At 42.2% G+C, this 23,301-nt stretch overlaps 1 protein-coding gene and 1 long non-coding RNA gene across 4 annotated transcripts in view; both read left to right on the forward strand.

The window, feature by feature from the left end:
- ATXN10 (ataxin 10) overlaps nt 1–23,301 on the forward strand; it is a 165,246-nt gene that overhangs the window by 123,993 nt on the left and 17,952 nt on the right. For all 3 annotated transcript variants that reach the window (XM_032261463.1, XM_032261462.1, XM_032261461.1), the window contains one exon: nt 5,721–5,784. In XM_032261463.1, the coding sequence (XP_032117354.1) occupies nt 5,721–5,784 (64 nt within the window). The remainder of the gene's footprint in view (nt 1–5,720; nt 5,785–23,301) is intronic.
- On the forward strand, nt 5,791–14,254 carry LOC116538892. Its single transcript, XR_004263826.1, has 2 exons — nt 5,791–13,432; nt 13,536–14,254. It is a non-coding gene; the product is annotated as an uncharacterized LOC116538892 (long non-coding RNA).

The following is a 23,301-nucleotide window of genomic DNA, read 5'->3' on the forward strand; positions in this document are numbered from 1 at the left end:
TTCAACAGCTAATTTCATACTTAATGATGATTGCTTTGTGTCTGACATCAGGAACAAGGCAAGAATTTCTGCTCTCACCACTCCAGTTAACAACATGCCGAGGGTCCGAAGCAGCCCACTAAGCCAAGAAAATTCAGATGCATACAGATTGGAAGGAAGTAAAACTGGCTTTATTCATACAAGAAAGAATCGTATGTGTTAAGCTGGGCTTCCAGCTTTCAGAGTTAGCCCTGGGCTTGCCCAGGATGGCATCACGCCTCAGTGGAAACCTTGCTGGAGCATTGTCACACCCTGCCTGGTCATTTGTCCCTTCAGCATGAGGACTCTGGTTGTGGTGTTTGAGTCTGTTTTATGGAGCTATGTCATAAATACGTTTTTACCAAACACCATTTAGGCTGGAGTCAGTGCAGGAGATTTGGGTCCACCTTCGTATTGTACTCTTACCTTCTTTTTGTATTTACCACTCAATGTGAGAGCGACCGGAATCATTGAAGCTCCGTTTTCTATCAACCTAATGTTTTCCCAAAGGAATTTAGTTGTTAGAGTTGGGCCTGTGCCCATTGCAGAGTGCCTACTCTGGCATTATTGGCCAATGTGGGAAGGGGCAGTTAGCACATCTATTTGTTGTCATCTGTTTAGACTTCATTTCCAGAGGCTAAATGTGAACTTGTTTAAGCCAGGCTTACTGTCTCCTGGAGATGCACCACCACATGAAAGTGTTGACTGAGCTTGGCTCCTCAATGTGAACTGTAACTTGTGACTCATTAATTATAGGTCTGCAATCAACTCCCAACACGTTAGTAAAGAAACAAACAACTTTCTTGTTTAATGAAGTGCTGACAGAAGAAAACTTAATTGTTTCTCTCCTGCCCCTAACATGACCTTGACACTTGTAGTTACAGCAGTAAACTTGGGCTTTGTAGTAACAGAATTGTATTGTCAGTCACCCTTCCTGAAGGTGTTGCATTGGTGTCTGCTGTTCCCAGTGACCTTAACCTGTGTTCATTCTTAAGTATATAATTGTGTATTTGTCATAATGCCACTATCATCCTCATCTGGAATAGGTCATTTATGTTGTAAACATTTAATGAATTTCTATAGATGTTCCCTTGTATCCTTTCCTAATGCAGCTGTATGAATTACAAATATTTATCCGGGAACGCATACCCTCAGTTCACCCACAGCTCCAGCGTAACCATGGTTTTAAAGAACTCTTCAGTTCACCTTTCTTGCCTGCTTAAATTTCAGTTTTTAGTGTGTGATTTCATTTGTTTCAAAGAACATCTTACCCATTTAGCATATCTCAGAGTTCTACTTTCTTTTTTGTAGAAATTGAGATTTTTCTATACATTGAATAATAAGTTCTGAATACTTTTATTTCTCACTTATCAAAAAAAACTGGTTTTGAAAATAAATTTGAAATTTTGCCTAATGCAGAGAGGAAGTATAAATTCAGCTCTGTTGAAGTTATTATTCAATTTCGTCACGTATTTAGGAGGTACTGCACAACTCCTTGCTCCTAAATGAACAATTTGCATTTAACACTGCGAATGTTGCCAACTACTGCCATCACTCCCAGTGCTCTTTACTGAGCACTTACTAAGTGCTAAACACATTCACAATCACTATTTGAAGTAGGCGCTGTCATCCTCATTTTGCAGAGGAGGGAACCAAGTCTTAGGGTTCCATGACTTGGCCAAGACCAGCAGGGCTCGTAGCCAGGCTTTGACCCCAGCATCCTGGCTCCACAGTGGTTACTCTTAATCCGTATGCTACACTGCCTCCCAGTTCCATGAACTGCATCTTTCATCTCATCTTCCAGCTTTTGCGAATGCTCCTCCCCCTGCCCAGAACACTCCCACAGTCCCCTTTGTCTTATTTAATTCCTATTCATTCTTCTCAACTTAAACTAAATGTCACTTCTTTAGGGAGGCCTTCTCTGTGAGCCCCATGCTATATGTTCTTCTAGTAGAACAAACCATGAGCGTGAAAACCAACCTCAGTCTGGCGTGGAGATGCACTCATGTTGCAGAAGGGTTTGGATCACACATTTGTGGAGAGCTGGTGAGGATCAGCTGGATCCTTTCCTCTCAGTGCCACTCACAGGGCTCTTACTTCTTTTCTGGATCTCTCCTTATCTTCACCTCAGTATCGGCACACGGCAAAGGCATTTGGCATCTTTCCTTTCCCACTTGCAGACTTCACTGTGCATACCCCATCCTGCTGGTAGATGTGGGGCAGGTTATCAGAGGAGAAGTGGGGGTGTGAGGACTTCCGTGGGAAGCTTTGGATACAATCTCAGGTGGGATCATGACTGGCTTGGCCATAAAATTCTCCTCTGTGCTTCTCAAACACATGATCCCCCTCCAAGACCCACGCTGTATAGTGGGCTAACCGTCCATCCCAGTGCTTCTTAACCTATCTGTCGTGCAGATCCAGTTCTCTCTTCCTCAAACCATCCCAAACCTATATTTGTGTAGAGTATAGTATAAAATGAACTACTTGAAAAATAAATCTAAAAAAAGACATAAGAATTCAAGCCCAAATTTTATCTTAAGACTCAGCCGACATCACATGGCTGTAATATTGTCAGTTTCTCAGCTCCTCCCCTCAGTGTCTGTTCATACAAACTGACAGTGGTCTCCAGACCTCACCTTGAGTAGCCCTTATTAGGTAAGTGACCACAGGGAGGGGGACTTCTGAGCCTCACTTATTTATCTGTAAAAGGGAGCCAATAATATTTACTCTAGCATTTCAGATTGCCAGGCATATGGCAGGTATATCAGTATATGTCAGTATATACCAGATATCTACTAAATAGTACTTCATTTCCCATCACACCTTCAGTGCCTGGAAAAAGATCATAGAAATTTGAGGATTACGAACTAATTTATTCTCTTCTTCCTGTCCTTTGTAAAAGTAAGGATCATAAATAGATTCCTAGTAAGTCTGTGCATTAGAATCAACTGGAGATCTGTTTTCTTTCACTGGGACCTGGAGTTTGGAATAGTTAATGTTCAGAGGACCGAATGCAGTTTCAGGCATCTGTGTGCTTCTGTACCATCTTAGCTTATGTATATCTCACTAGGGATGTAACATCAAAATACTGTTGAATTCTGAAAAATAACATTGTTTTATATTTCATTAATTTGTGTGTTTTCAGTTTTTATAACTTTAATTTTTAAAAATTACATAAAACACAGCAGATTCCAGTCAAAATTTATACAAGGCACAGTCCTAGAGTCTCCATTCGTGTTTCCTCCACCCCATTCTTCTCTTTACCCTGTGGGTAACCATTGTTTGTTTTTGGTTTAACCCTTCATTGTTTTCTTGTTCAGAGTATTTTAAAATACCCTTTATTACACATAAGATTCTCATATAAGTCTGTTAACATGTTATACTGTGGTTACATCCTGGCGATCCTCCCACAGCAGTCCATCAGCAATCTTCTCCACTCATATTCACAGCCCTGTAGCAGTCTGCTGTGTTCGTACCATCGTTCATTTCAGCAGCCCCTGTCGGTGGAGACTTGAGTTGTTTCGTAATAAGTTGTGCTGCACCCAATATCATTAGCCATCAGAAATGTGCATCAAAACCACAGCGACACACCACTTCACTTACACTGGAATGCCTAAGAAAAAAGAGACAATAGCAAGTGTTTATGAGATTGTGGAGTTGCTGGAACCCTCATAAGTGGCTGGGTGAAAATGTAAAATTCTGCAAACACTGTGAAAACAGTCTGGCTGTTCCTCAAATGTTTATAATTGTCATATGATCTAGAAGTTTGACCCCTAGGTATATACCCAAGAAAAATGAATACTTACATCCACTCGAAAACATGTACATGCGCATTCATAGCAGCATTATCGTGAAAACCTAAAGGTGGAAACAACACAAACGTCCATTACTGGGTGAACGGAAAAATACAGTGTGGCATATCCCTACAATGCCCTGTTCACATTACCCAGCCATGAAAAGGAATGAAGCACTGACAGGCTGCAACAGGGAGGAACCTTGCGTGAAAGAAGCCAGGTTCAAAAGGCTGCGTAGCATTCAGATTCTAGGACTCTGTGTATAGGAAATGTCCAGAATAGGCAGATCCAGAGCGACAGGAAGTAGATGGATAGTTGCCAAGGACTGGGAGTAGGGAAAAATAAGGAGTGACTGCCAGTGGGTTTGGAGTTTCTTTTAGGGGTGAGAAAACGTTTGAAAATTTGGTCTTTCTAATGATTATATAACTCTGTGAATAGACTGAAAACCACCAAATTGCACACTTTAAAGGTGTGAATTTTATGGTTTGTGATTATGTCTCAGTAAAACTGTTATTAAAAAATGAACTGGGCCAGGTGTGGTGGTTACTCATGCTGGTAATCCCAGTGCTTTGGGAGACCAAGGCAGGAGGATCACTTGAGGCTGGGAGTTTGAGACCAGCCTGGGCAACATAGTGAGAACTCATCTTTACAAAAAATAAAATGACAAACTGTGCTGTAATGAATAACCTTGTGTCACACACTATTTTATGTGGTAGTGTGTTTTTGAAGTGTAATTGTAGCAGTGTGGTTACTGGGTCACATGTCATTTTGCTGCTTACACCCAGTCCCCTTGCACGGGAGCTGTTCCATTGATCATTCCCTCCAGCAGCGTAGGAGAGTGCCTGTTTGTGGCCTCACCAACAGCATTTCTTGTCAGACTTGGTTACTTGTTAGTCTGGCAGGTAAGAAACGTGTGTAATTATAATTTGTTCCCCCTTACGGGCAGCTTGAATGTTTGCTGGTGTCCTTGTAGTTTATTTGTGTTCTTTTTGCTGCCATTTCTATTTCATGTGTCTCATCTGTTTTTCTATTGTATTGTTGGTGTCATTTAAGTTTTTACAAGTTCTTTGTTTATTAAAATATTAATCCTTTGCAAATACCTTCCAAATCTGTGATACCTTACAAATAGTTTTCCCAGTTTTCATTTGCCTTAAAAAAAAAAAAAAAAAAGGCCGAGCATGGTGGCTCACGCCTGTAATCCCAGCACTTTGGGAAGCAGAGGCGGGTGGATCGCCTGAGGTCAGGAGTTCGAGACTAGCCTGACCAACATAGTGAAATGCCGTCTCTACTAAAAATACAAAAAATCAGCCGGACATGGTAGCAGGTACCTGTAATCCCAGCTACTTGGGAGGCTGAGGCAGGGGAATCACTTGAATCTGGGAGGCGGAGGTTGCAGTGAGGTGAGATTGTGCCACTGCATTCAGCCTGGGCAATGAGAGTGAGAGTCTGTCTCAAAAAAAAAAAAGTCAAATTTTAAAACCTTTTCCCTGTTGCTTCTAGATTGAATCATAGTTAGGAAAGCTTTTCCTGTTACCAGCTTAGAAAAGGAATGCACCCATGTTTTTTCTAGTGCCGATTTTTTCATTCTTTAAGTTTAGATCTCAGATCCATCTGGAGTTTATCCTGGTGAACAAGGTTAGGAAGTGATCTACTTGCATTCTTTTTTATGCGGCTACCCAATTGCCCCCAATTTTTTTTTTTTAAATTCCAGTGAAAAGAAAATGAAGTATTACTTTTTGTTTACATGTCTGTTTTAAATAGTTCTGGGTTACTATAGGTATTTCAGGTACTTGTGCAAACAATGTTATAACATTGAGTGAGAAAACACAGAAAGAGCAACAAGTCATCTATAATCTCTGACTATAGCCATGCTCTTTTCAGTGTATAACTCGTCTTCTTTCTTTCTAGGTCAATGAGCTGGACGGTATCCCGTTGATCCTGGACAACTGCAGCGTCAGTGACAGTAACCCCTGTATCCTTGCATGCGAATGACCATGCACTAGTACAGCCAGGGCCTTGGCAAAACAAATGTCTTTCCTTGTGTTCTTTCAATATGTAGCTGGCTGCCTTGCTTGTTTACTTGTCCTGAGAACTAGATCATTTTCTCAGAGTTACGGTGCTAGAATATCACTTCTGTAACCTTTGTACTATGGTAAGCTAATTTCTTCAAGGTGAGTAAGACATTTCAAATGGGCTTGTGGCTGAAAAGCACTTAAAAACCTGGGGCAGGGGCAGCCCATGCAAGGCCTGTGCGACACGTCACCTTTCCCGTGTGTGTGGTCTTCAGAGCAAACGTGAACAATTGTGTATTGTTTTGCTGTAGAGATTCTGAGTATTCAGTCCTTCGGAAGAACTATTTTAACAAGGGTTTGGCAACATAGAAACATGAGGAGCACTCTGGCTCCCTAGCAAGAGGGAGGAGTACTTCAGTGGTGCTGAATTCTCATCTTCAGAGGGGTCGTTCTGCAGCCCTCTGCTGCAGAAGCTGGGAGCTTTGGCTCTTACCCCTAGCTTGAGGTGGCCACCCTTGCTGGAGGGTGTTCTGCAGGGACCCTGCTTTTTTCCTACCACTTCAAGTAATTGTACTATACAAAGCTAACCTAGTACAGTGGTGAGTAACCAGGGACCAGATACAGCTTGTTTAGATTTGAGATAAAACCTACTGTTTAATTTCACGAACTTCCTTGGTGAGAGCCGAACTCAGCTGTGTCCCTCGTCCTGGTCACTGCATGGTCCTGTGCTCATTACCTGGGGGTGGGGCAGGGCAGGGCGGAATAAGGCTACTATACGGACTTTAGGAGTGTAGCCTGCGGGAGGCAGTGAGGGGCCCAGCCTAGCACTGACTGAGGAGGGGGTCATTTTAAAAATCAGACTCTCTGCACTATGGCTTCTGCCAAGAAGAGAAAAGGAACTGATGAAAATCATGTGTTTCAAAGTAAGTAGACTGAGCAGTCTTATTGTTTGTGCTGTGATACTGTCATTTGTCTGATTAGCGATAGAAAACAATCTTATTTTAAAGAGCATAGTAGCTTGTAATTTCGGTCAGGAAAAGACAAATACACAGCCTCAGAAAACTCCTCTTCAGGGTAAAGCAAGTTGGTTCAGTGACTGGCGTTGTGGTGAGTCCCTGTAGGCTGTGTTCATTAAAGAGTGTTGACATTTTTTTAGCCCCCAAAAAAGGAAAGAAAAAAGAAGAAAGCTTCTAGTCACAGTAAAGCAGTACAAGAATGTCCAGGTACAACTGCAGATGTTGCATTTCCCAACGAAAAGGATGATTTATTATGAAAAAAGAAATTCACTCACAGTTTACTTTGAGTGAATTCCCTGAATTGACCTTAAGACCAAAAAATAAAAAGACTGTTGTCCACGAGCACGTCTTAGGCCCACAGGTGCTCACAGCACCTTCCACACTGGGGTCCTCCTTGCCAGATGGCCATTCATTCATTCACTTCTTCCTCCAGGAAACTTTGGTTCAGTCCCTCTTGTGTGTTTACACCCATTGCCGTATCGAACCCTGACAACACCATGAAGCAGATACTATTCTTGTCATCCCTATGTTGTAGATGACGAAATAAAACTGAGTCTCTAGCCTGTCCAGAGGTCAGAACCAGATAAACATGTAAGTGCCTGGCCCTTAGCCATTTCTCCACGCTGGCTTCTTACAAGTCACTGGGAGGAGACAGAGCGCATGCAGAGAACCACATAAACATATTCATGTAGTGGAGAAATGATTCAGACTTACACATTTAAAAATGTATATGGATATCTGTATCGTTAGCTAGATAACTGGCTTTTAGAATGATAATCAGTGAAACATTGCAAGATCACGGAATCTCCTCTGAATCATTAAGAAAAGATAAAATACCACGAACATCTTTAGTGTTAATGTGTGTTCAGTAATTCTTTGGAGTTTTATTTATTAAGCCTACCAGATTCTAAAGGCATATAAAATGTAATAAGATATGAGACACATAGTGAAATATCAGCACAAAGGGAGAATGATAGTTGAATGGTGAGAAATGAAAAAGCATTACAGCCTAGAGATTCTGTTTTTAGATGTGAGATCTAAATTAAAACCTGGCTTTCATAGTCCTAAAGCAAATGAGGACATGATACAGATTACAAAATTTACCTGATTCCATAGGTAAATCCACATTGATGCTCCTTCCAGACTATTCTCAGAGAATTATCCAGCGATTCTGACTTTATTCCTCACTTCCCATTCACTCTTTTCCCCGTCTTGTGCTTTTTTCTTTTCTTTTTTTTTTTTTTTTTAATTCATGAAAATAATACATCTATATGGGGGTTTTTAAATATCAAAAGGTATTCCGTAAGGGAACAATGTCTTTAGTTCCACTTTCTACACTTTTTGATTCACTCTCTTCTTCTGGTAGCTACTTTTGTATATCTAAATAATATGCTTTGCTGCTTTTTCTCGATATATCAAGTTTCGGTGTGACCTGTTTATATTTGATATGAGCATTGAGCTTCTGTACACCACCTCCTCCCCTCCCTACCTAATGCTTCCACTGGAGTTAGGACTGCACATCCTGTTCCCTGTTGCCCAGGCTGGGGATGAGACTTAGCATCTTCTAAAGTGTTTGCTATTTGAGGGTGTGTGTGTGTGTGTGTGTGTGTGTGTGTGTGTGTACACATTACAGTGTGCTTGGTCAAACCTTTTGCCCATTGGGATATTTTTCTTTACTATTTGTTTGTTAACACATCTTTATATATTCTAGATTGAAGTTCTTTGTCAGCTGTATGTGTTGCTAATATTTTCTCTTTCCTGTTCTGTGATTATCTTCTCATTTTCTTCATAGTTTCTTTTGAATAACTGAAGTTCTTAACAATTATTCAAACTTATCACTTTTCCTTTATGGTTAGGGTTTTTTGCACATGTATCTTGTTTTAAGAAGTACTTCTTTACCCTGAGGTTATGATGTCCCCACGGGACATCTGCAGATAATATGTTATCTTTTGAATGCTTTATAGTTTTACCTTTTATATAAAAGTCTGTTATTCATTTAGAGTCAGCTTTTGTGTATGGAATGTGTTAGGGTCTATTTCTATTTTCTCCACATTTCAGGTAATTGTCCTGGCCCTAGTTACTGAAAAGAACATTGTTCACTATAGTGCCCCCTTTATCAGAAATATTCGTATAAGTTTGGGTCTTTTTGTGGACTCTGCTTTCTTTTCCATTCATCTTTTTTGTCTATCTCTGCACCAATATGATGGTCTTAATTACTGTAGCTTTCCAGCATGCCTTGATAAAGGATAAGTCAGCTCTTCCAGTTTGCCTCTTCTTTTTTAACAGGTTAGGACTATTTTTGGCCATTTTAATTTTTCCATAAAAGTTTTAGAATCAGCTTATTAAATTCACATTTGGTCATGCGCACACGCACATACATATATATACCTGTACACATACAAATACCTCATACACCACTAACAAAAACAATTTAAAACTCTCACATACTGAGTTATTCACTGACATTGCATTGACTAAAATGAATTTGATGAGAGTTGACGTACAGTACTGAGTTTCCAACCCATGAACGTGTTGCATCTGTCCACTTGTTTAGGGTTATTAATTTGCAGTTTTACTCTGTATACTTCCTGAGCTCCATTGCGTGGATTTTGGCATGTATTATTTTGTTACCATTCATTTCAATATGCTTTTCAATTTTTAGTATAACAACTTTTTTGACCTGTGGATTATTAGAAATCCATTTCTAAACAATTCAGAATTGTTTAGTTATCTTTTGGAGCTTGATTTCTAGTATAAATGCATTGTGATCAAATAGCACCTACTTGGTAGCCTCTGTTTTATGAAATGTGTTGAGACTTGATTTATGACCTGGTAATATGGTCGTTTTTGCAAATGTTCTATGTGAGCGTGAAAAGCATGTCTGTTTTCCAGTACTGGGGTATAGTAATTTATATACATACATTAGGTCAAGTTTGTAAATGGTGGTGTTTAAAACTTTTACGTTTTTACTTATATTTTTGTCTACTTTGATTTATCAGTTAGAGAGAGATGTTTTAAAATAGCCTGTGATTGTGGATTCATCTAATTTTCTTTTCATTATATAAATTTTCCCTTTATATGTTTTGAGGCAAGGTTTTTAGGGAAAGGTGTACACTGGGTCCTGAGAAATAGTCCTGTTATCATTATGAAGTGACTCTCCTTATCTCTAAAAGTTATTTTCTGCCTCATATTAATATAGCTGTCCTGGCTTGCTTTGGATTGGTATTTACATGGGATAATTTTATCAGTTCTTTTATTCTCAAGCTTTCCGTCTGATGTGTTTCTTGTATAAAGTACATACAGTCAGATGCCACATAGTCATGTTTTGGTCAATACAGACCCGTATTCAACCTTGGTCTCATAAGGCTGTAATAGTGTATTTTTACTGTACCTTTTCTATGTTTAGATCCACAAATGCTTATCATTGCATTACAGTTGCCTACAGAGTATTAAGTACAGTTACATGCTGTTTAAATGATCTTTTAAAACCAAAATCAGAGGAATGATCCTCTCTGACTCTCCCATTTCCCACCCCGCCTTGCATAAGCTCGCCCCTGTTCACAGAGCCTCCTGGACTGCCCATCATCCTCAAACTAGGCCTAGTCTGTCACATTCTGAAAGATCCCCTTCATCTGTATCCACTGTCATTCTCCCCTTCCTCAGCATTCCCCAGGCACACCGACAATTCTAAGTTCCCGCGTGAAGGCAGCCGTCCGAGCGCATCTCCGCCTGTGCTCCTCCCGGGCTTGGTCATCCTTGTGCTTCACACCCAACATCCTGTGTCTCTTCTCTCATGTCCCAGCCCACACAGGGGCTCCCGCCAGTCCCTGCCAAAACTTGCTCTGTTCCTTCAGCTCGTCACAGGTTATTGTTAAATATGTGTGCATTTATGTCTGGATTACCTGCTGGATTAGGTAATTTTTAAGGACAGGGATCAGTTTTTCTCTGTTTTTCCTCGGTATGAATATACCATTGTCTTGCATGTAGTAGGTAACCAAAAAACATTTCTTAGATACCAGAATGGGAAAAGGAAAGAACAAATAAATGAGCAAACAGCAGCTTGGTGAAATATGTGCGTGTGTGTGTGTGCGCGTGCGCGCGCGTGCGCATGTGTAGTTATTTATTTATTTATTTATTTGGCTGGGAGAAGGTGGTTCTAAGCCCAGGAGAAATTTCTCCTATGGGTTCTTTGACTCTGGTAAATTAAGTATTCTTGGTTTGTCAGTCATATTATTTAAAATTTGGTTTAACCCATTTTTTCTAGTAATTAACACCAAGCTTTCATTGTACTTTTAGTATTTTGTGTTAAAAAGTGATAAGGTATTTCGGGCATGCTAAAACTAGGAATCAGTGTTGATGTCGAATATCCACTAATAACAGTATCCCTCTTCTCTGAGCACTCTGAATAACGTCCTCCTTGGAATAAGGGTGAGGCCTGGGATGCCTTTGGATAGAAGTCCACCCGTGCCCCACGGGACATCTGCAGTCAGGACTGTGTAGAAGATTCCTCTTTGTCGGCCACCCTGGGAGTTAGGAAATCCAGGCTGGCCTATCCGAGCAGACTGGAACCAAAACTGCCCCAAGGTAGGGAATGGGGCTAGAAGGGTTCCTTTTCCATTTCTTGGAGGTAGCTTTTAGAGACTACTGGGGATTTCCAAATCCAGGGAGAAGGCACCAGCTCCAAGGGGAAGCTTAACCCTGAAGGGCCGCCCTGGCTGCTGCTGCCTCAGGGACATGAGCCCAGCTAGTGCCCAGCTGTTCACTCACCCAGCTCACTTTTGGGTCACCCACAGTAATGACACAGTAGCCAATGCCATCGGAAAATTCCAGCTCTGCTACCACAGAGACAATTTCTTATTTGTCAGTTTATTGTGGGATTTTTTTGTTGTTGTTGTTTCCAAATAGAAACAGCTGAACTTTATTTGAAGTGTTTTTCTTTCATTCTTTTTTGATCTGTGTTTTGATCTGTTGTCCTTGATGTGGGTTTTTTTGTTTTTTTTTTTTTTTTTATTTTTTTTTTTTTGGGGGGAGGGGGCGGGGACAGGGTTAGAATGAGAATCCAGACTGGGTCACTCTGGGGTTTTTTTTTTTTTTCCTCTTCATTTCTTTTTTAAATTGAAACACCTAATTTGTAAGAAAATAGAATTTACTTCCATACAGAAATGTAAGTTTATAGGAATAATCACTGAACAGTAGTTTTCCCAGTAATTCTATGCTGAGGAAAAATGGCACAGTGGCAAGGGCATCAGCCCTTTGGCCAGGCAGACCCACACCCAAGTTCTGCCACTCCTTAATTTCCGAGCATTGCACCCAATCTCTGTGTTTTAGCTTTGTCTGTAAAATGGGACCTACCCCGACAGGGTTATAGTGAGTGTAAAATGTTGTCATGCTTATAAAGTGCTCAGAAACAGTTTCTCAACAGTCAAGTATTTTTGTACAAATATCCTGTGTAGCTGTTCATTCCTGTAGAAAGGTAAATTTTCATCTGTGATTGCACTGTGGATCAGTGGTGAAACTCAAATAATAATATCACCAAACAGAGTAGAGTCCAGAAACAGATTCACACACACCCAACAAAAGCCTCACTGAAGTTCACTGAGAAAAGGATAGCTTTCCCATAAATGGTGCTGGACCAGTTTAATGTCCATAATGGAGAAAAATGACCTGGGACTCCTAACTCACACCATTCAGAAATGTTGATTCAAGAAGAATTATAGACCTCAGTGTGAATGGTAAAAGAGTTTCTAGAAGAATCACAGGAGACTTTGGTTATTATCTTGGATTGGGCAGAGGTTTCTTAAGGCACATAAAGTCTACCTAAAAAGCAGTAACTGTAAGAGAAAAGACTTTGAAATTATGTTTGCATTACATACATCTGACAAAGGATAAGGACTTTTACAGAATAACAGGAAAAGAACCAATTCAGTTTTAAAAATGGACAAAAGACTTTCTTGCCATTCCACAAGAGAAGAAATGCAGATGGTCAGTAAGCATATGGAATGAGTTCAGCATCATTAGTCATCAGGGAAGTGCAGATTTAATCCACAACAAGTAACCACTAGGCCCCACCAGAATGGCTAATAAAAGCCTCAACGGTACTCAATGATGGCAAGGATGTGGAACAGCCTGAACTTTAATACACAATGGTGGGATGTAAATAGGAAGAATTGCTTTGTAAAGCTTTTTAGTTGGGAGTGTCTGCTAACATTAAACATATACCTGTCCTATGAACCAGCAGCTCCACCCTAGTATATACCCCAAGAGAAATGAATATACTTGTTTATTAGAACAAGAGTCCCCATCTCCCCAGCCACAGATCTGTACTGGGCAGCACAGCAGGAGGTAAGTAAGCATCACCACCTGAGCTCTGTCTCCTATCAGATCAGCAAGAGATGAGCGAGCATCACCACCTGAGCTCCGTCTAACATCAAATCAGCACGAGGTGAGCGAGCATCACCACCTGAGCTCCGTCTCCTATCAGATCAGCACGAGGTGAGCGAGCATCACCACCTGAGCTCCGTCTCCTATCAGATCAGCAAGAGATGAGTGAGCATCACCACCTGAGCTCCGTCTAACATCAAATCAGCACGAGGTGAGCGAGCATCACCCCCTCCCTGTGCTCGTCTCCCATCAGATCAGCAGGAGATGAGTGAGCATCACCACCTGAGCTTTGTCTAACATCAAATCAACATGAGGTGAGCAAGCATCACCACTTGCGCTCTGTCTCCCGTCAGATCAGTGACAGCATTAGATTCTCATAGGAGGGTCAACCCTATTGTGAACTTGCACATGTGAGGGGTCTAGGTTGCATGCTCCTTATAATGCATGATGATTTGAGGTGGAATACTTTCATCTGAAACCACACAGACCCGCAACCCATCAAAGAAAAATTGTCTTCCATGAAACCAGTCCCTGATGCCAAAAAGACTGGGGACTGCTGCATTAGGAGACATGCGGGAGTGCTTATTCTTCAGAGCCCCAAAGTGGAAGTAACCCAGATGTGCAGTGGTGGCATAGGGAATTTAATTGTTGTGTGTTCATGTCATGGAATACCATACAGCAGTAAAGAGGAGTGATACAAGCCTTATACTGAGTGAAAGAAGCCAGATTCAAAAAGACCATGTACTACTGTACAATTCATCTACGTGAAGTTCAGGAACAGGATTCATCTATGGTAATGGAAGTCAGAATAATAGTTATATGTGATAGAACCGTAGGGATTGGCAGGGAAGGAGGGTGCTGGACATGTTTGAAGTCTTCCTCTGCGAGTCACGTGGAAGTACGCATATGAAAGAACTTACTTGAGGTGAGCAGTGCAGGTAGGACATTCTACTGCACTCGTATTAAAATTGTTTAAGTCATTTATTGGATGCTTTCTGTATGCCAAATCCTGGGCTACATTTTCAGAATAGTTCTCTTCGGGCTATTTTTGTTTTTGTTTTCACGTCGTCCCTCCCTCCCTCCCTTCCTTCCTCCTTTTCTTCCTTCTCCCCTCCCCCTTTCATGATGTCACGGAAACAGTCCTCTTTGTTGGGAAAACTTGTTTACATTTTACAAGGGAGAAAATGAAAGCTCAAAGAGTTACAGTAGCTGGTCCAAGCTCTCCCAGCTTGTATTTGATGGCTAGGGTGTAAGCCCAGCGTTCTCTGACTCCAAGGCTTTGGTCCCAGTTCAGCCGTCCAAACTCCACACAGGTCCTTCATTCATGTGAAGGATTAATGTCACCGTGTTTTTTTCCATTGTAATTCCTTGAAGGACAGGTGACTACACAGCTGTGTTGGATACAGAATCTTTCATTAACCCTACTGAGCATCTAGCACATAGTAAGCACTCAATGAAATTTACTGCCTGGCCGGACATGGTGGCTCATGCCTGTAATCCCAGCTCTTTGGGAGGCTGAGATGGGTGGGTCACTTGAGGTCAGGAGTTCGAGACCAGCCTAGCCAATAAGGTGAAACCCTGTCTCTACTAAATAAATAAATAAAAAGCCAGGCATGGTGGCATGAACTTGTAGTCCCAGCTGCTTGGGAGGCTGAGGCAGAATTGCTTGAACCGGGAGGTGCAGTTTGTGGTGAGCTGTTGTGCCCTTGCACTCCAGCCTGGGCATTACAGCAAGACTGTGTCTCACAAAAAAAAAAAAAAAAAAAAAAAAAAATTCACTGCCCTGTTTTAATCTTAGATCATAATCAGAGGAGAGTGCTGAGCACTGAGATAGTAGCTTCTTGGGAAACGTCTCCCATTTCCCACTCTTCCCTCCTTGTAGACTTGGATTGTGTATGTCTTCCTCCAAGAGTTCTTCCTAGACCCCTTCAGTGAACTGAGTGCCTCCATTTGGTGTATTATGGTTGGATTGGGTTTCTCTGCCTTTCCCTGAATACCCAGATATGTAACCTTTCCCCCCAGGAAAGTTTGTCCCAGGCAGGAACTGTGTCGTCTTGCTCCCCCACCCTGAGAGCATTCCTGACATTGGACTCTGTGAACCCAGGGGACTGTTTCCAAAATGTGCTCCAAAGGATATTCTGCCTGTAATATCTAAGAGGTAACAGGTAATATATGGGAGAAGCCTTCTTTTAATGAAATGTGGGAAAGCCTGTGTAAAGCAGGTGTTCTGGCTTGCAGAACCTCATGGAGTCTTTATTAGTCACAGGTGCTTTTTGGAGCTTCCATTTGGGAAATTCTAGACTGTAGTGCCATATCTTTGGGAATGCAGGAATCTTAGAATAAACGTAGAAATGTGTTCTGTTCTGTACTCTTCTTGGTGGAGAATGTAGCCTAGTATCAGGCCTGCCAAACAGCAGCCAGAAGGAGGCTGCTCAAGGAAGTGTCTTAAACACTTCGAGATGGCACAGCTGGCTAGGCTCAGTGTGGTTTGTAAAAGATAGCAACAGATTTCTGTGCCAGGGAGCACCTGCTCTGTGTTCACAGAGCAATGTGTATCTTCTTTAATATCTCACTTTGCCCATCCGGACGTTTTTTTGATGTGAATGACTAGGACATCTTCTTGCCAAAGCCAGCCAGCCTTCCTCTGGAGGGGAGGCCTCTCTTCTGCTTGTTTCTACATTGTCAGGATTAAGCAGCTGATAAGCGCTATGTGTTAATTGTTCAGTTATTGAAAATCCATTAGTGCTGTTTTGTTTTTAAGAAATAATCTTTTGGTATGGCCTCCCATTGATTTGTTTTTTGTTTGTCTGTCTTTTTTTGTGTGTGTGTGTGTGAGACTGAGTCTTGTTTGGTCACCCAGGCTGGAGTGCAGTGGTGTGATCTTGGCTCATTGCAACCTGCGCCTCCCAGGTTCAAGCAATTCTCGTGCCTCAGCCTCCCCAGTAGCTGGGTTTATAGGCACGTATCAACATGCCTGACTAATTTTTGTATTTTTAGTAGAGACGGGGTTTCACCATGTTGGCCAGGCTGGTCTCGAACTTCTCCTGACCTCAAGTGATCTTCCCGCCTCAGCTCCCAAAGGGCTGGGATTACAGGCGTGAGCCACTATACCCGGCCTTAATTTTTTTCAAGTTGTATAGTAATTCTCCCACCCTCAACTAGTGTGATTTACTTGCATAAACCTGATAGATCAACGAAGACAAACAGGTGCACACACTGAAGGTGATTTCGCAGGTGAGCGGAGGCCTCCCAGGGCCGTGTGTGAGTGAAGGGAGTTGGTTGCAGGGGGGCAGGACTGTGAGATGAGTTGATGCTGTTCCCAGCCCAGACCAGTAAGAGTAGCCCGCTGCCACCAACTGCCTCCACTACCCAGATGCAGGAGTGACCATTCAAACAGGCCCATCCCTAGTGAAAGAGTGAGGAGGACCTGCTTCGGCCAACTCGCCTAGTATTCCCGCAGCAGGCTCCCAGGGCAAGAAGCTGGAATGCATACGCGTTCAGCAAAGGGACTTCCTTTCCTCACTCGGGTATTTTGGCAGGTAGTCCCAACTGGTTTAAAATGAGACTGTACAAGTCAGTATTCCAAGTTGTGCTCCTTCAGATTTTGTCTACATAGCTTTTAGTTTTGTGCCCCTCATTTTCTTAACATCCCCAGAATCACGGGCTAGAAGCTAAAGCCACGTCAGCACACTAGGAGTTTTGCAGTGTACAGATTAGCAGACAGCCTGGCTTCACTGTGGAACTGTAACTCCTGGGCTGTTTTGAGATTATCATTCCTATCAGGAAGTGTTAATTCTCTGTACCAGTTATTCTGAAAACTTCTTGGGCCTGTTGGATTCTGTGAAGGATTGTTTGAAGGAAGATCTTTGGGATTTATAAGCAGGCACTCCTTATTTCCTTATCCAGGAAATGGAAAGTCCGTGTGTTACAGTGTGATCGCCCAGCTAAGGAAGATACAAGCTCTGATCACAGTCTGCTTGGAGAGACAGGCCATAATAACACAGGACAGAACACTAAGGGGTGGTGGAAGGAAGCCCAGCCTGCTCAGAGGCTCTGACCCAACCTGCACATCTCTCGTTTGCGTTTCTTCCGATAAGCGACTTGGACTCTGAGAAACTTGGAGGGAATTCAGAGGTCTGCTTTTCCGCCTGGAGTTGACTGCTTCCTGTGGAGTGAGATGGGTGGCTGCAGGGAAAGGGAAGCCTCTGGCTGCTTTGGGCTTTCTGATCCTTGTGGTTTTGTGGATCCACATTATCCCTTCATTGGGAGAAAGTATAAAAATACAGCTAACTTTTAGATGTGCTCACCTTCTCAGCTCTTACCGTTCTTTAGTCTTAAAATCTTCATTGAGGTCAAGACCAAAGATGTTGGACCCCATGGCCCTGGGCATTGCCAGGGTGGTTTGCGTACCCCGGCCATCCCAACAATGGTGGTTTGTTTTTGTGAGCTGCCGGGAAAGGCTTCTTGGGGAATGGACAGACCTTTTCTTCAGGGTTAACTGAGCACAGCTGAAAACAGGCCCTATGCTGTGAAAGAGCCTCATTGGTGGACAGAAGCCAGGGAAAAGCACGAATAGAAATGGATCGAGTTTCGACCACAAGGACCCAGCCTTGCCTTTGAGACTTTTCACATGAGTATGACCAGCCTTACTTTTAACAAGAGACTCTCGCCTTCATCTTTGGAAAACGGCCTAACCGTAACGTTCTCCTAGCAGCTCAGAGAATGATGACTGTGTCAGATTCAGATAGAGAAGATAGGGAAAGCCTGAAGAAAGTCAAAACATTTTCTCAGTTTTATGAGAGAAGCCAAAATATATCAGAATCAAGACTACTTCCTTCGTGTTTCTCTCCTACAGCACTTGTGGAAATGAGAACAATTGCCAGGCACAGTGGCTCACACTTGTTATCCCAGCTACTCAGAGGCTGAGGCAGGAGGATCACTTGAGCCTGGGAGTTTCAGAGCAGCCTGGGCAACATAGTGAGATCCATCTCTTTAAAAAACAAACGAATCTAGCACGGAAGTTCCTCCAGGCATAATTAGGAAGCACCAGGAAATCCTAATGGGTTTTTAAGAAGAAAATGATGATTGTGAAAGACCCCAGCCTCCTCCCCCTGCTGGGTTTCTGATGCGGGAAAGGGACCTCACAGCAAGTCAGGCACCTGAGCTGGGAAGGCGCTGCACATCGCAGGTGACATTTGCGAGTCACTACAACAGTGCAGCCCACAGAGTTAGGGAGAGTTTTGGGGGCTTGGTGTTGGGGTGCTGTGTACCTGATAGAACCTGTGAACTGCATTTGGCAACTTCCCCTCACACTCCAGGTCTCAGTTTAGTCATCCTAGTTTTTAAAAAACTTCTTGTGTTTATTTTGAAATATAACATGCACACTGAGAAGTGAAACCAATATGTATGTATACACTTGGCAAATAATTATAAAGCAGACATCCACTTACCAGCACTCGACCAACAGGTCCAGAGGCAAAAACACTGCCAGCCTTCCCTGAGGAATCCATCCAGTCTTCCACTGGCCTGACCGGCGCCACGCCTTCCCTGCTCATCCTTAGCGTCGGTTCCAGAGTGTGTCTAAACCGTGTCTGGTAGGTTGGCCGTCTTTGAAATTCATATAAACGAATCATAGCTTGCATTCTTTTGTTTCAAAATCATGATGGGGAGATGCGCCAAAATTGTTGTGTGTGTTCTATTGTATAGCATTTCATTGCAAGAAAATTTCACATTTTTGCCTTCTACTGTTGGTGGACATTTGCCATATTTTCACTCCGGGATTGTTGCAGTTATTGCTGTGGCCATCTTGGTACAGTGTATGTGTCCTGCTACACATCCGTATGGGTGTTTTTCTAGGCATAGGATTTCTGGGTTTTAGGGCTTGTATATCTTTATTCTAGATGATGCCAGACTCTTCAAAGTACTGGTACCAATTTTCCATCAGCAGTATATGAAAGTTACCTTCACTCTGTCTTCTTGCCAACACTTGATGCAGTCAGACTTTTTAATATTTGCAGTTCTGATGAGTATACTATGTTGTGATTTTATTTGAATTTCTCTCTCTCTTTTTTTTTTTTTTTTTTTGAGATGGAGTCTTGCTCTGTCTGTTGCCCAGGCTGGAGTGCAGTGGCATGATCTCGGCTCACTGCAACCTCCGCCTCCCAGGTTCAAGCGATTCTTCTGCCTCAGCCTCCTGAGTGGCTGGGATTACAGGTGCCCACCACCACACCTAGCTTATTTTTGTATTTTTGATAGAAATGGAGTTTCACCATGTTGGCCAGGCTGGTCTTGAACTCTTGACCTCAGGTGATCCGCCTGCCTTGGCCTCCCAAAGTGCTGGGGTTGCAGGTGTGAGCTACAGTGCCTGGCTGAATTTTTGTAATATTAATAAACACATTTTTGTGATTTTTGGCTATTTGGATTTCCTGTGTTATGAAGAGTTTGTTCAGATTTTTTGCCCATAATTATGTTAGATATTTTAAAAACTGATTCTTAAGAACTTTTTTCTATATCCAGAATTAAAATTATTTGTTCAGTTGTATGTGTTGAAATAGTATCTCCCACCCACCTTTGTTTTGTTTTTTGTTTTTTTTTTTTTTTTGAGTTGGAGTTTCGCTCTTGTTACCCAGGCTGGAGTGCAAATGGCGTGATCTCGGCTCACCACAACCTCCGCCTCCTGGGTTCAGGCAATTCTCCTGCCTCAGCCTCCTGAGTAGCTGGGATTACAGGCACACGCCACCATGCCCAGCTAATTTTTTGTATTTTTAGTAGAGACGGGGTTTCACCAGGATGGTCTCGATCTCTTGACCTTGTGATCCACACGCCTCAGCCTTCCAAAGTGCTGGGATTACAGGCGTGAGCCACCGCGCCGGGCCCCACCTTTGTTCTTAATTTCCTCATGGTGTCTTATTATTTCATTGAGGTATAACTTACATATAGTAAACTGCAAAAGTTTTAAGTATACATCTTGACATAAGGATACACCAATGTAAGCGTCACCCAGATCGAAATACAGAACATGCCCTTCTCCCTAGAAAGCTTCTTGAGTGTCCCACCTCCCTCACTGTTAATCCCCAGACCTAACGTCTATTCTGACTTCTACGGTACTTTAAGGAATAAAAATTTCCAATTTTAACGTCAAATTTATCAGTTGTATGGTTAGTGAAGTTTGTGTCTTATAGAAGACTCTGAGGTCATAAAAGTATTCTAAAGGCTTTACAATTTTGTCTTCTACCTAGATTTGTAATCTATCAGAATTGTAATTCTTATTTATGGTGTACAGTAGAGATACTTTTTTTTTTTTTTAATTTCTCCTTGTGGTTATGCAATTGTTTCAGTATTTAAAAACCTTCCTTTCACCCATGGCTCTGCAGGACCACCTTGTCATAAATCATTCTCCAACAGGCATCTATTTCCTGTGCTCTGTTCTCTGTTTTATGCTGGTCTTTTTCTCTATCCCTGCCCTGATACTGTTTTAATCACTGTGACTTTATGATCTTGGTATCTGTTAGGGCAAATTTTGAATGTTAACCAACCTTTCATATATTATGCTTCTTATATGTTGCTGGATTCAGTCGATTGCTTTGTCATTAACGTTCATTCATTTATTCAGCAGTATTTATCGAGTAGCTGATATGTTATGTACTGCACACTGTTTTAGCTGTTAGGGATATAATAGTTGATCAAAAAAGAGACACTGCTCTCTGAAGGTTTCAGTGTGGTGGGTGGGCACACCACATACTAGGCTCAGGGGCAGGCTTTCAGGTCACCTGGGAGACTCTGTGTCCTCAGCATGTTGTGACATGCCCTCGCTGGGTCTGTCACTTGTACTTTTTGGTGAGCTCCTTGAGAGCAAAGCACATCACGTTTACTTTTTTGTTTTGTTCTGTTTTGGCAGTCCCTGGCACATAGTGGCATAGTGGGTATGCAGTACGTTCTCGAGCAGGGTCTTCCCTTTCTACCTTCCTTGGCCTTCCCCATGCTGTTACCTGCAGAGTGTATTCAGCCCTTCCTGTTTTCCCTTCCAGCACTCTGATCTTCCTCTCCTGCTATCCCACGCTGCCCCTGCACCTCACAAAGACCCGCACATACTGTTCCTCTGACTGGAGTCCTCCTCTTTCTACATTTGGCCAGCTCCTACTCACCTTTCAGTTTAATTTATATGTCATTTATTTAAGATAAGTCTTTCATGATCCCAACTCTTAAGGCCCCCTTTTTATTCTTTCACGTTATCCTGTAATGTAACATTGTAGCTTTTATAGTACTTTGTAATTATGTGTTTATTGCTCTGCGTCTAACTCCTGGAGGCACTGAATTGATATTTAGAGTAAACATAGGCACCATCTCTGCTCCCTCCCCCTTCCATAGTGACTGTCTTTACTTTCCGTTTCTTAGTTGAAAATTGGTAAAGGGAAAATGAGGAAACTCTAAGAATCATGTCATATTTAATGAAATCTTCAAGTGGCATCAGATGCTACAGTGACTTACAAAATACATTAAACACATCACATATCCATGGGTGTATGGTGGCAGTCAGAAAACAAATGCTGTTGATAACTGAATTGATAGAGGTTTTTATCTATGGACAGAGGTAATGTGAGCTAGCTTTTTCTGGGATCCCCAGAATCCATAACCGGTCTTTGTTAACATCAAGGCAAATACCTTATAACAATAACAGTAATAACAGATTTGTGTGGGAGACATTTCAGGGAAATTCATGGAGTGGGAGGTCCCAGGAATCTCTTTTTCACCTAGACAACATTTGTACTGAATCTGATGTAACTGTTTTGGTAATCTGGAGTCCATTGAAGTCTTGCAGTGTCCAGGAGAAGGCTTGAATGGCAAAGTGCAGTTAACTTCAATTTCAGCTCTAGCACAGGGGCAGCTATTCCTCTTCCATCCCCAGGCCTGTGGCAGACATCTGTACACTGTTCCTAGAGCATCTTGCAGACAGCTTGTGGGAGCCCGGTACGGTGGGCACGAAGGACCCTATCCTGCAAGTATCCGGGGTCAGTGCTCTGATGACTGATTTCAACTTTTGATCACAGAGGTACAGGCAAAGGGGCGGAGACCATTGTTATTGCAAGTCCTTCCACCTCTGGCTGCAGTGGCTTTCTGGGAATTTAAAAGGCCAACACCCTTCCCTTTATTTTTCCTTTGCATCTTTTGGGAACCAGGCATTAAATAGGACGTTGAAAAACAACTGTATATACAGGGAAAATTAGGAAGTTACCAAAGATGCCCAAGGAATAGCATAGGCTCAGAGAAGACCTGAGAAGTTCTTAAATTTACACCTCAGGCTTATCTTTGGCACAGAGAAAGCCTGCAACAATCCAGAAATAATAATAATAAACAGTAACAAAAGTAGTAAACACTTCAACTTAAGAGTCTGAACCCTAGAGTTACCACATTATTAGGGTCAGATGTCTCATTTGAAAAACAGTCATAAGGCATACATAAGAAATAGGAAAGTAGGCCCATTCAAGGCGAGGAAAATGAGACAAACAGCAACCGTTCTTGGATTCATCTACTATATTCGAAAACATGTGTCTTACTAAAGATGCCCAAGGAATTAAAGGAACGTGTGTAGAAAATCAGTAAAACAATATATGGACACACCCAGGCTCAGTGGCTCACACTTGTAATTCCAGCACCTTGGAAGGCTAAGGTAGGCAGATTGCTTGAGCTCAGGAGTTTGAGACCAGCCTGGTAACATGGCAAGACCCCATCTCTACAAAAAATGCAAAAATTAGCCAGGTGTGGTGGTGTGCACGTGTAGTCTCAGCTACTTAGGAGGCTGAGGTGGAAGGATGTCTTGAGCCCAGGAGGTGGAGGTTGCAATGAGCTGAGATTGTGCCAGTATGCTCTAGCCTGGGCAACAGAGCCAGACCTTGTCTCTCAATCAAAAAGCCCAGTATGGACAAAATGAAATGTCAACAAAGAGAAGACCTGAAGATAAAGAGAAATTCTGGAGCTGAAAGTACCATACCTGAAATAAACGTACTAGAAGGATTCAAAGAAAGATTTGAGCAGGCAGAAGGAAGATGGTACTATGGAAAATATGAAGTCCAACAAGCAGAA

Source organism: Sapajus apella, unplaced genomic scaffold (assembly GCF_009761245.1).
Source record: "Sapajus apella isolate SASKATOON/1434 unplaced genomic scaffold, GSC_monkey_1.0 scaffold123, whole genome shotgun sequence".
NCBI lineage: Eukaryota > Metazoa > Chordata > Mammalia > Primates > Cebidae > Sapajus > Sapajus apella.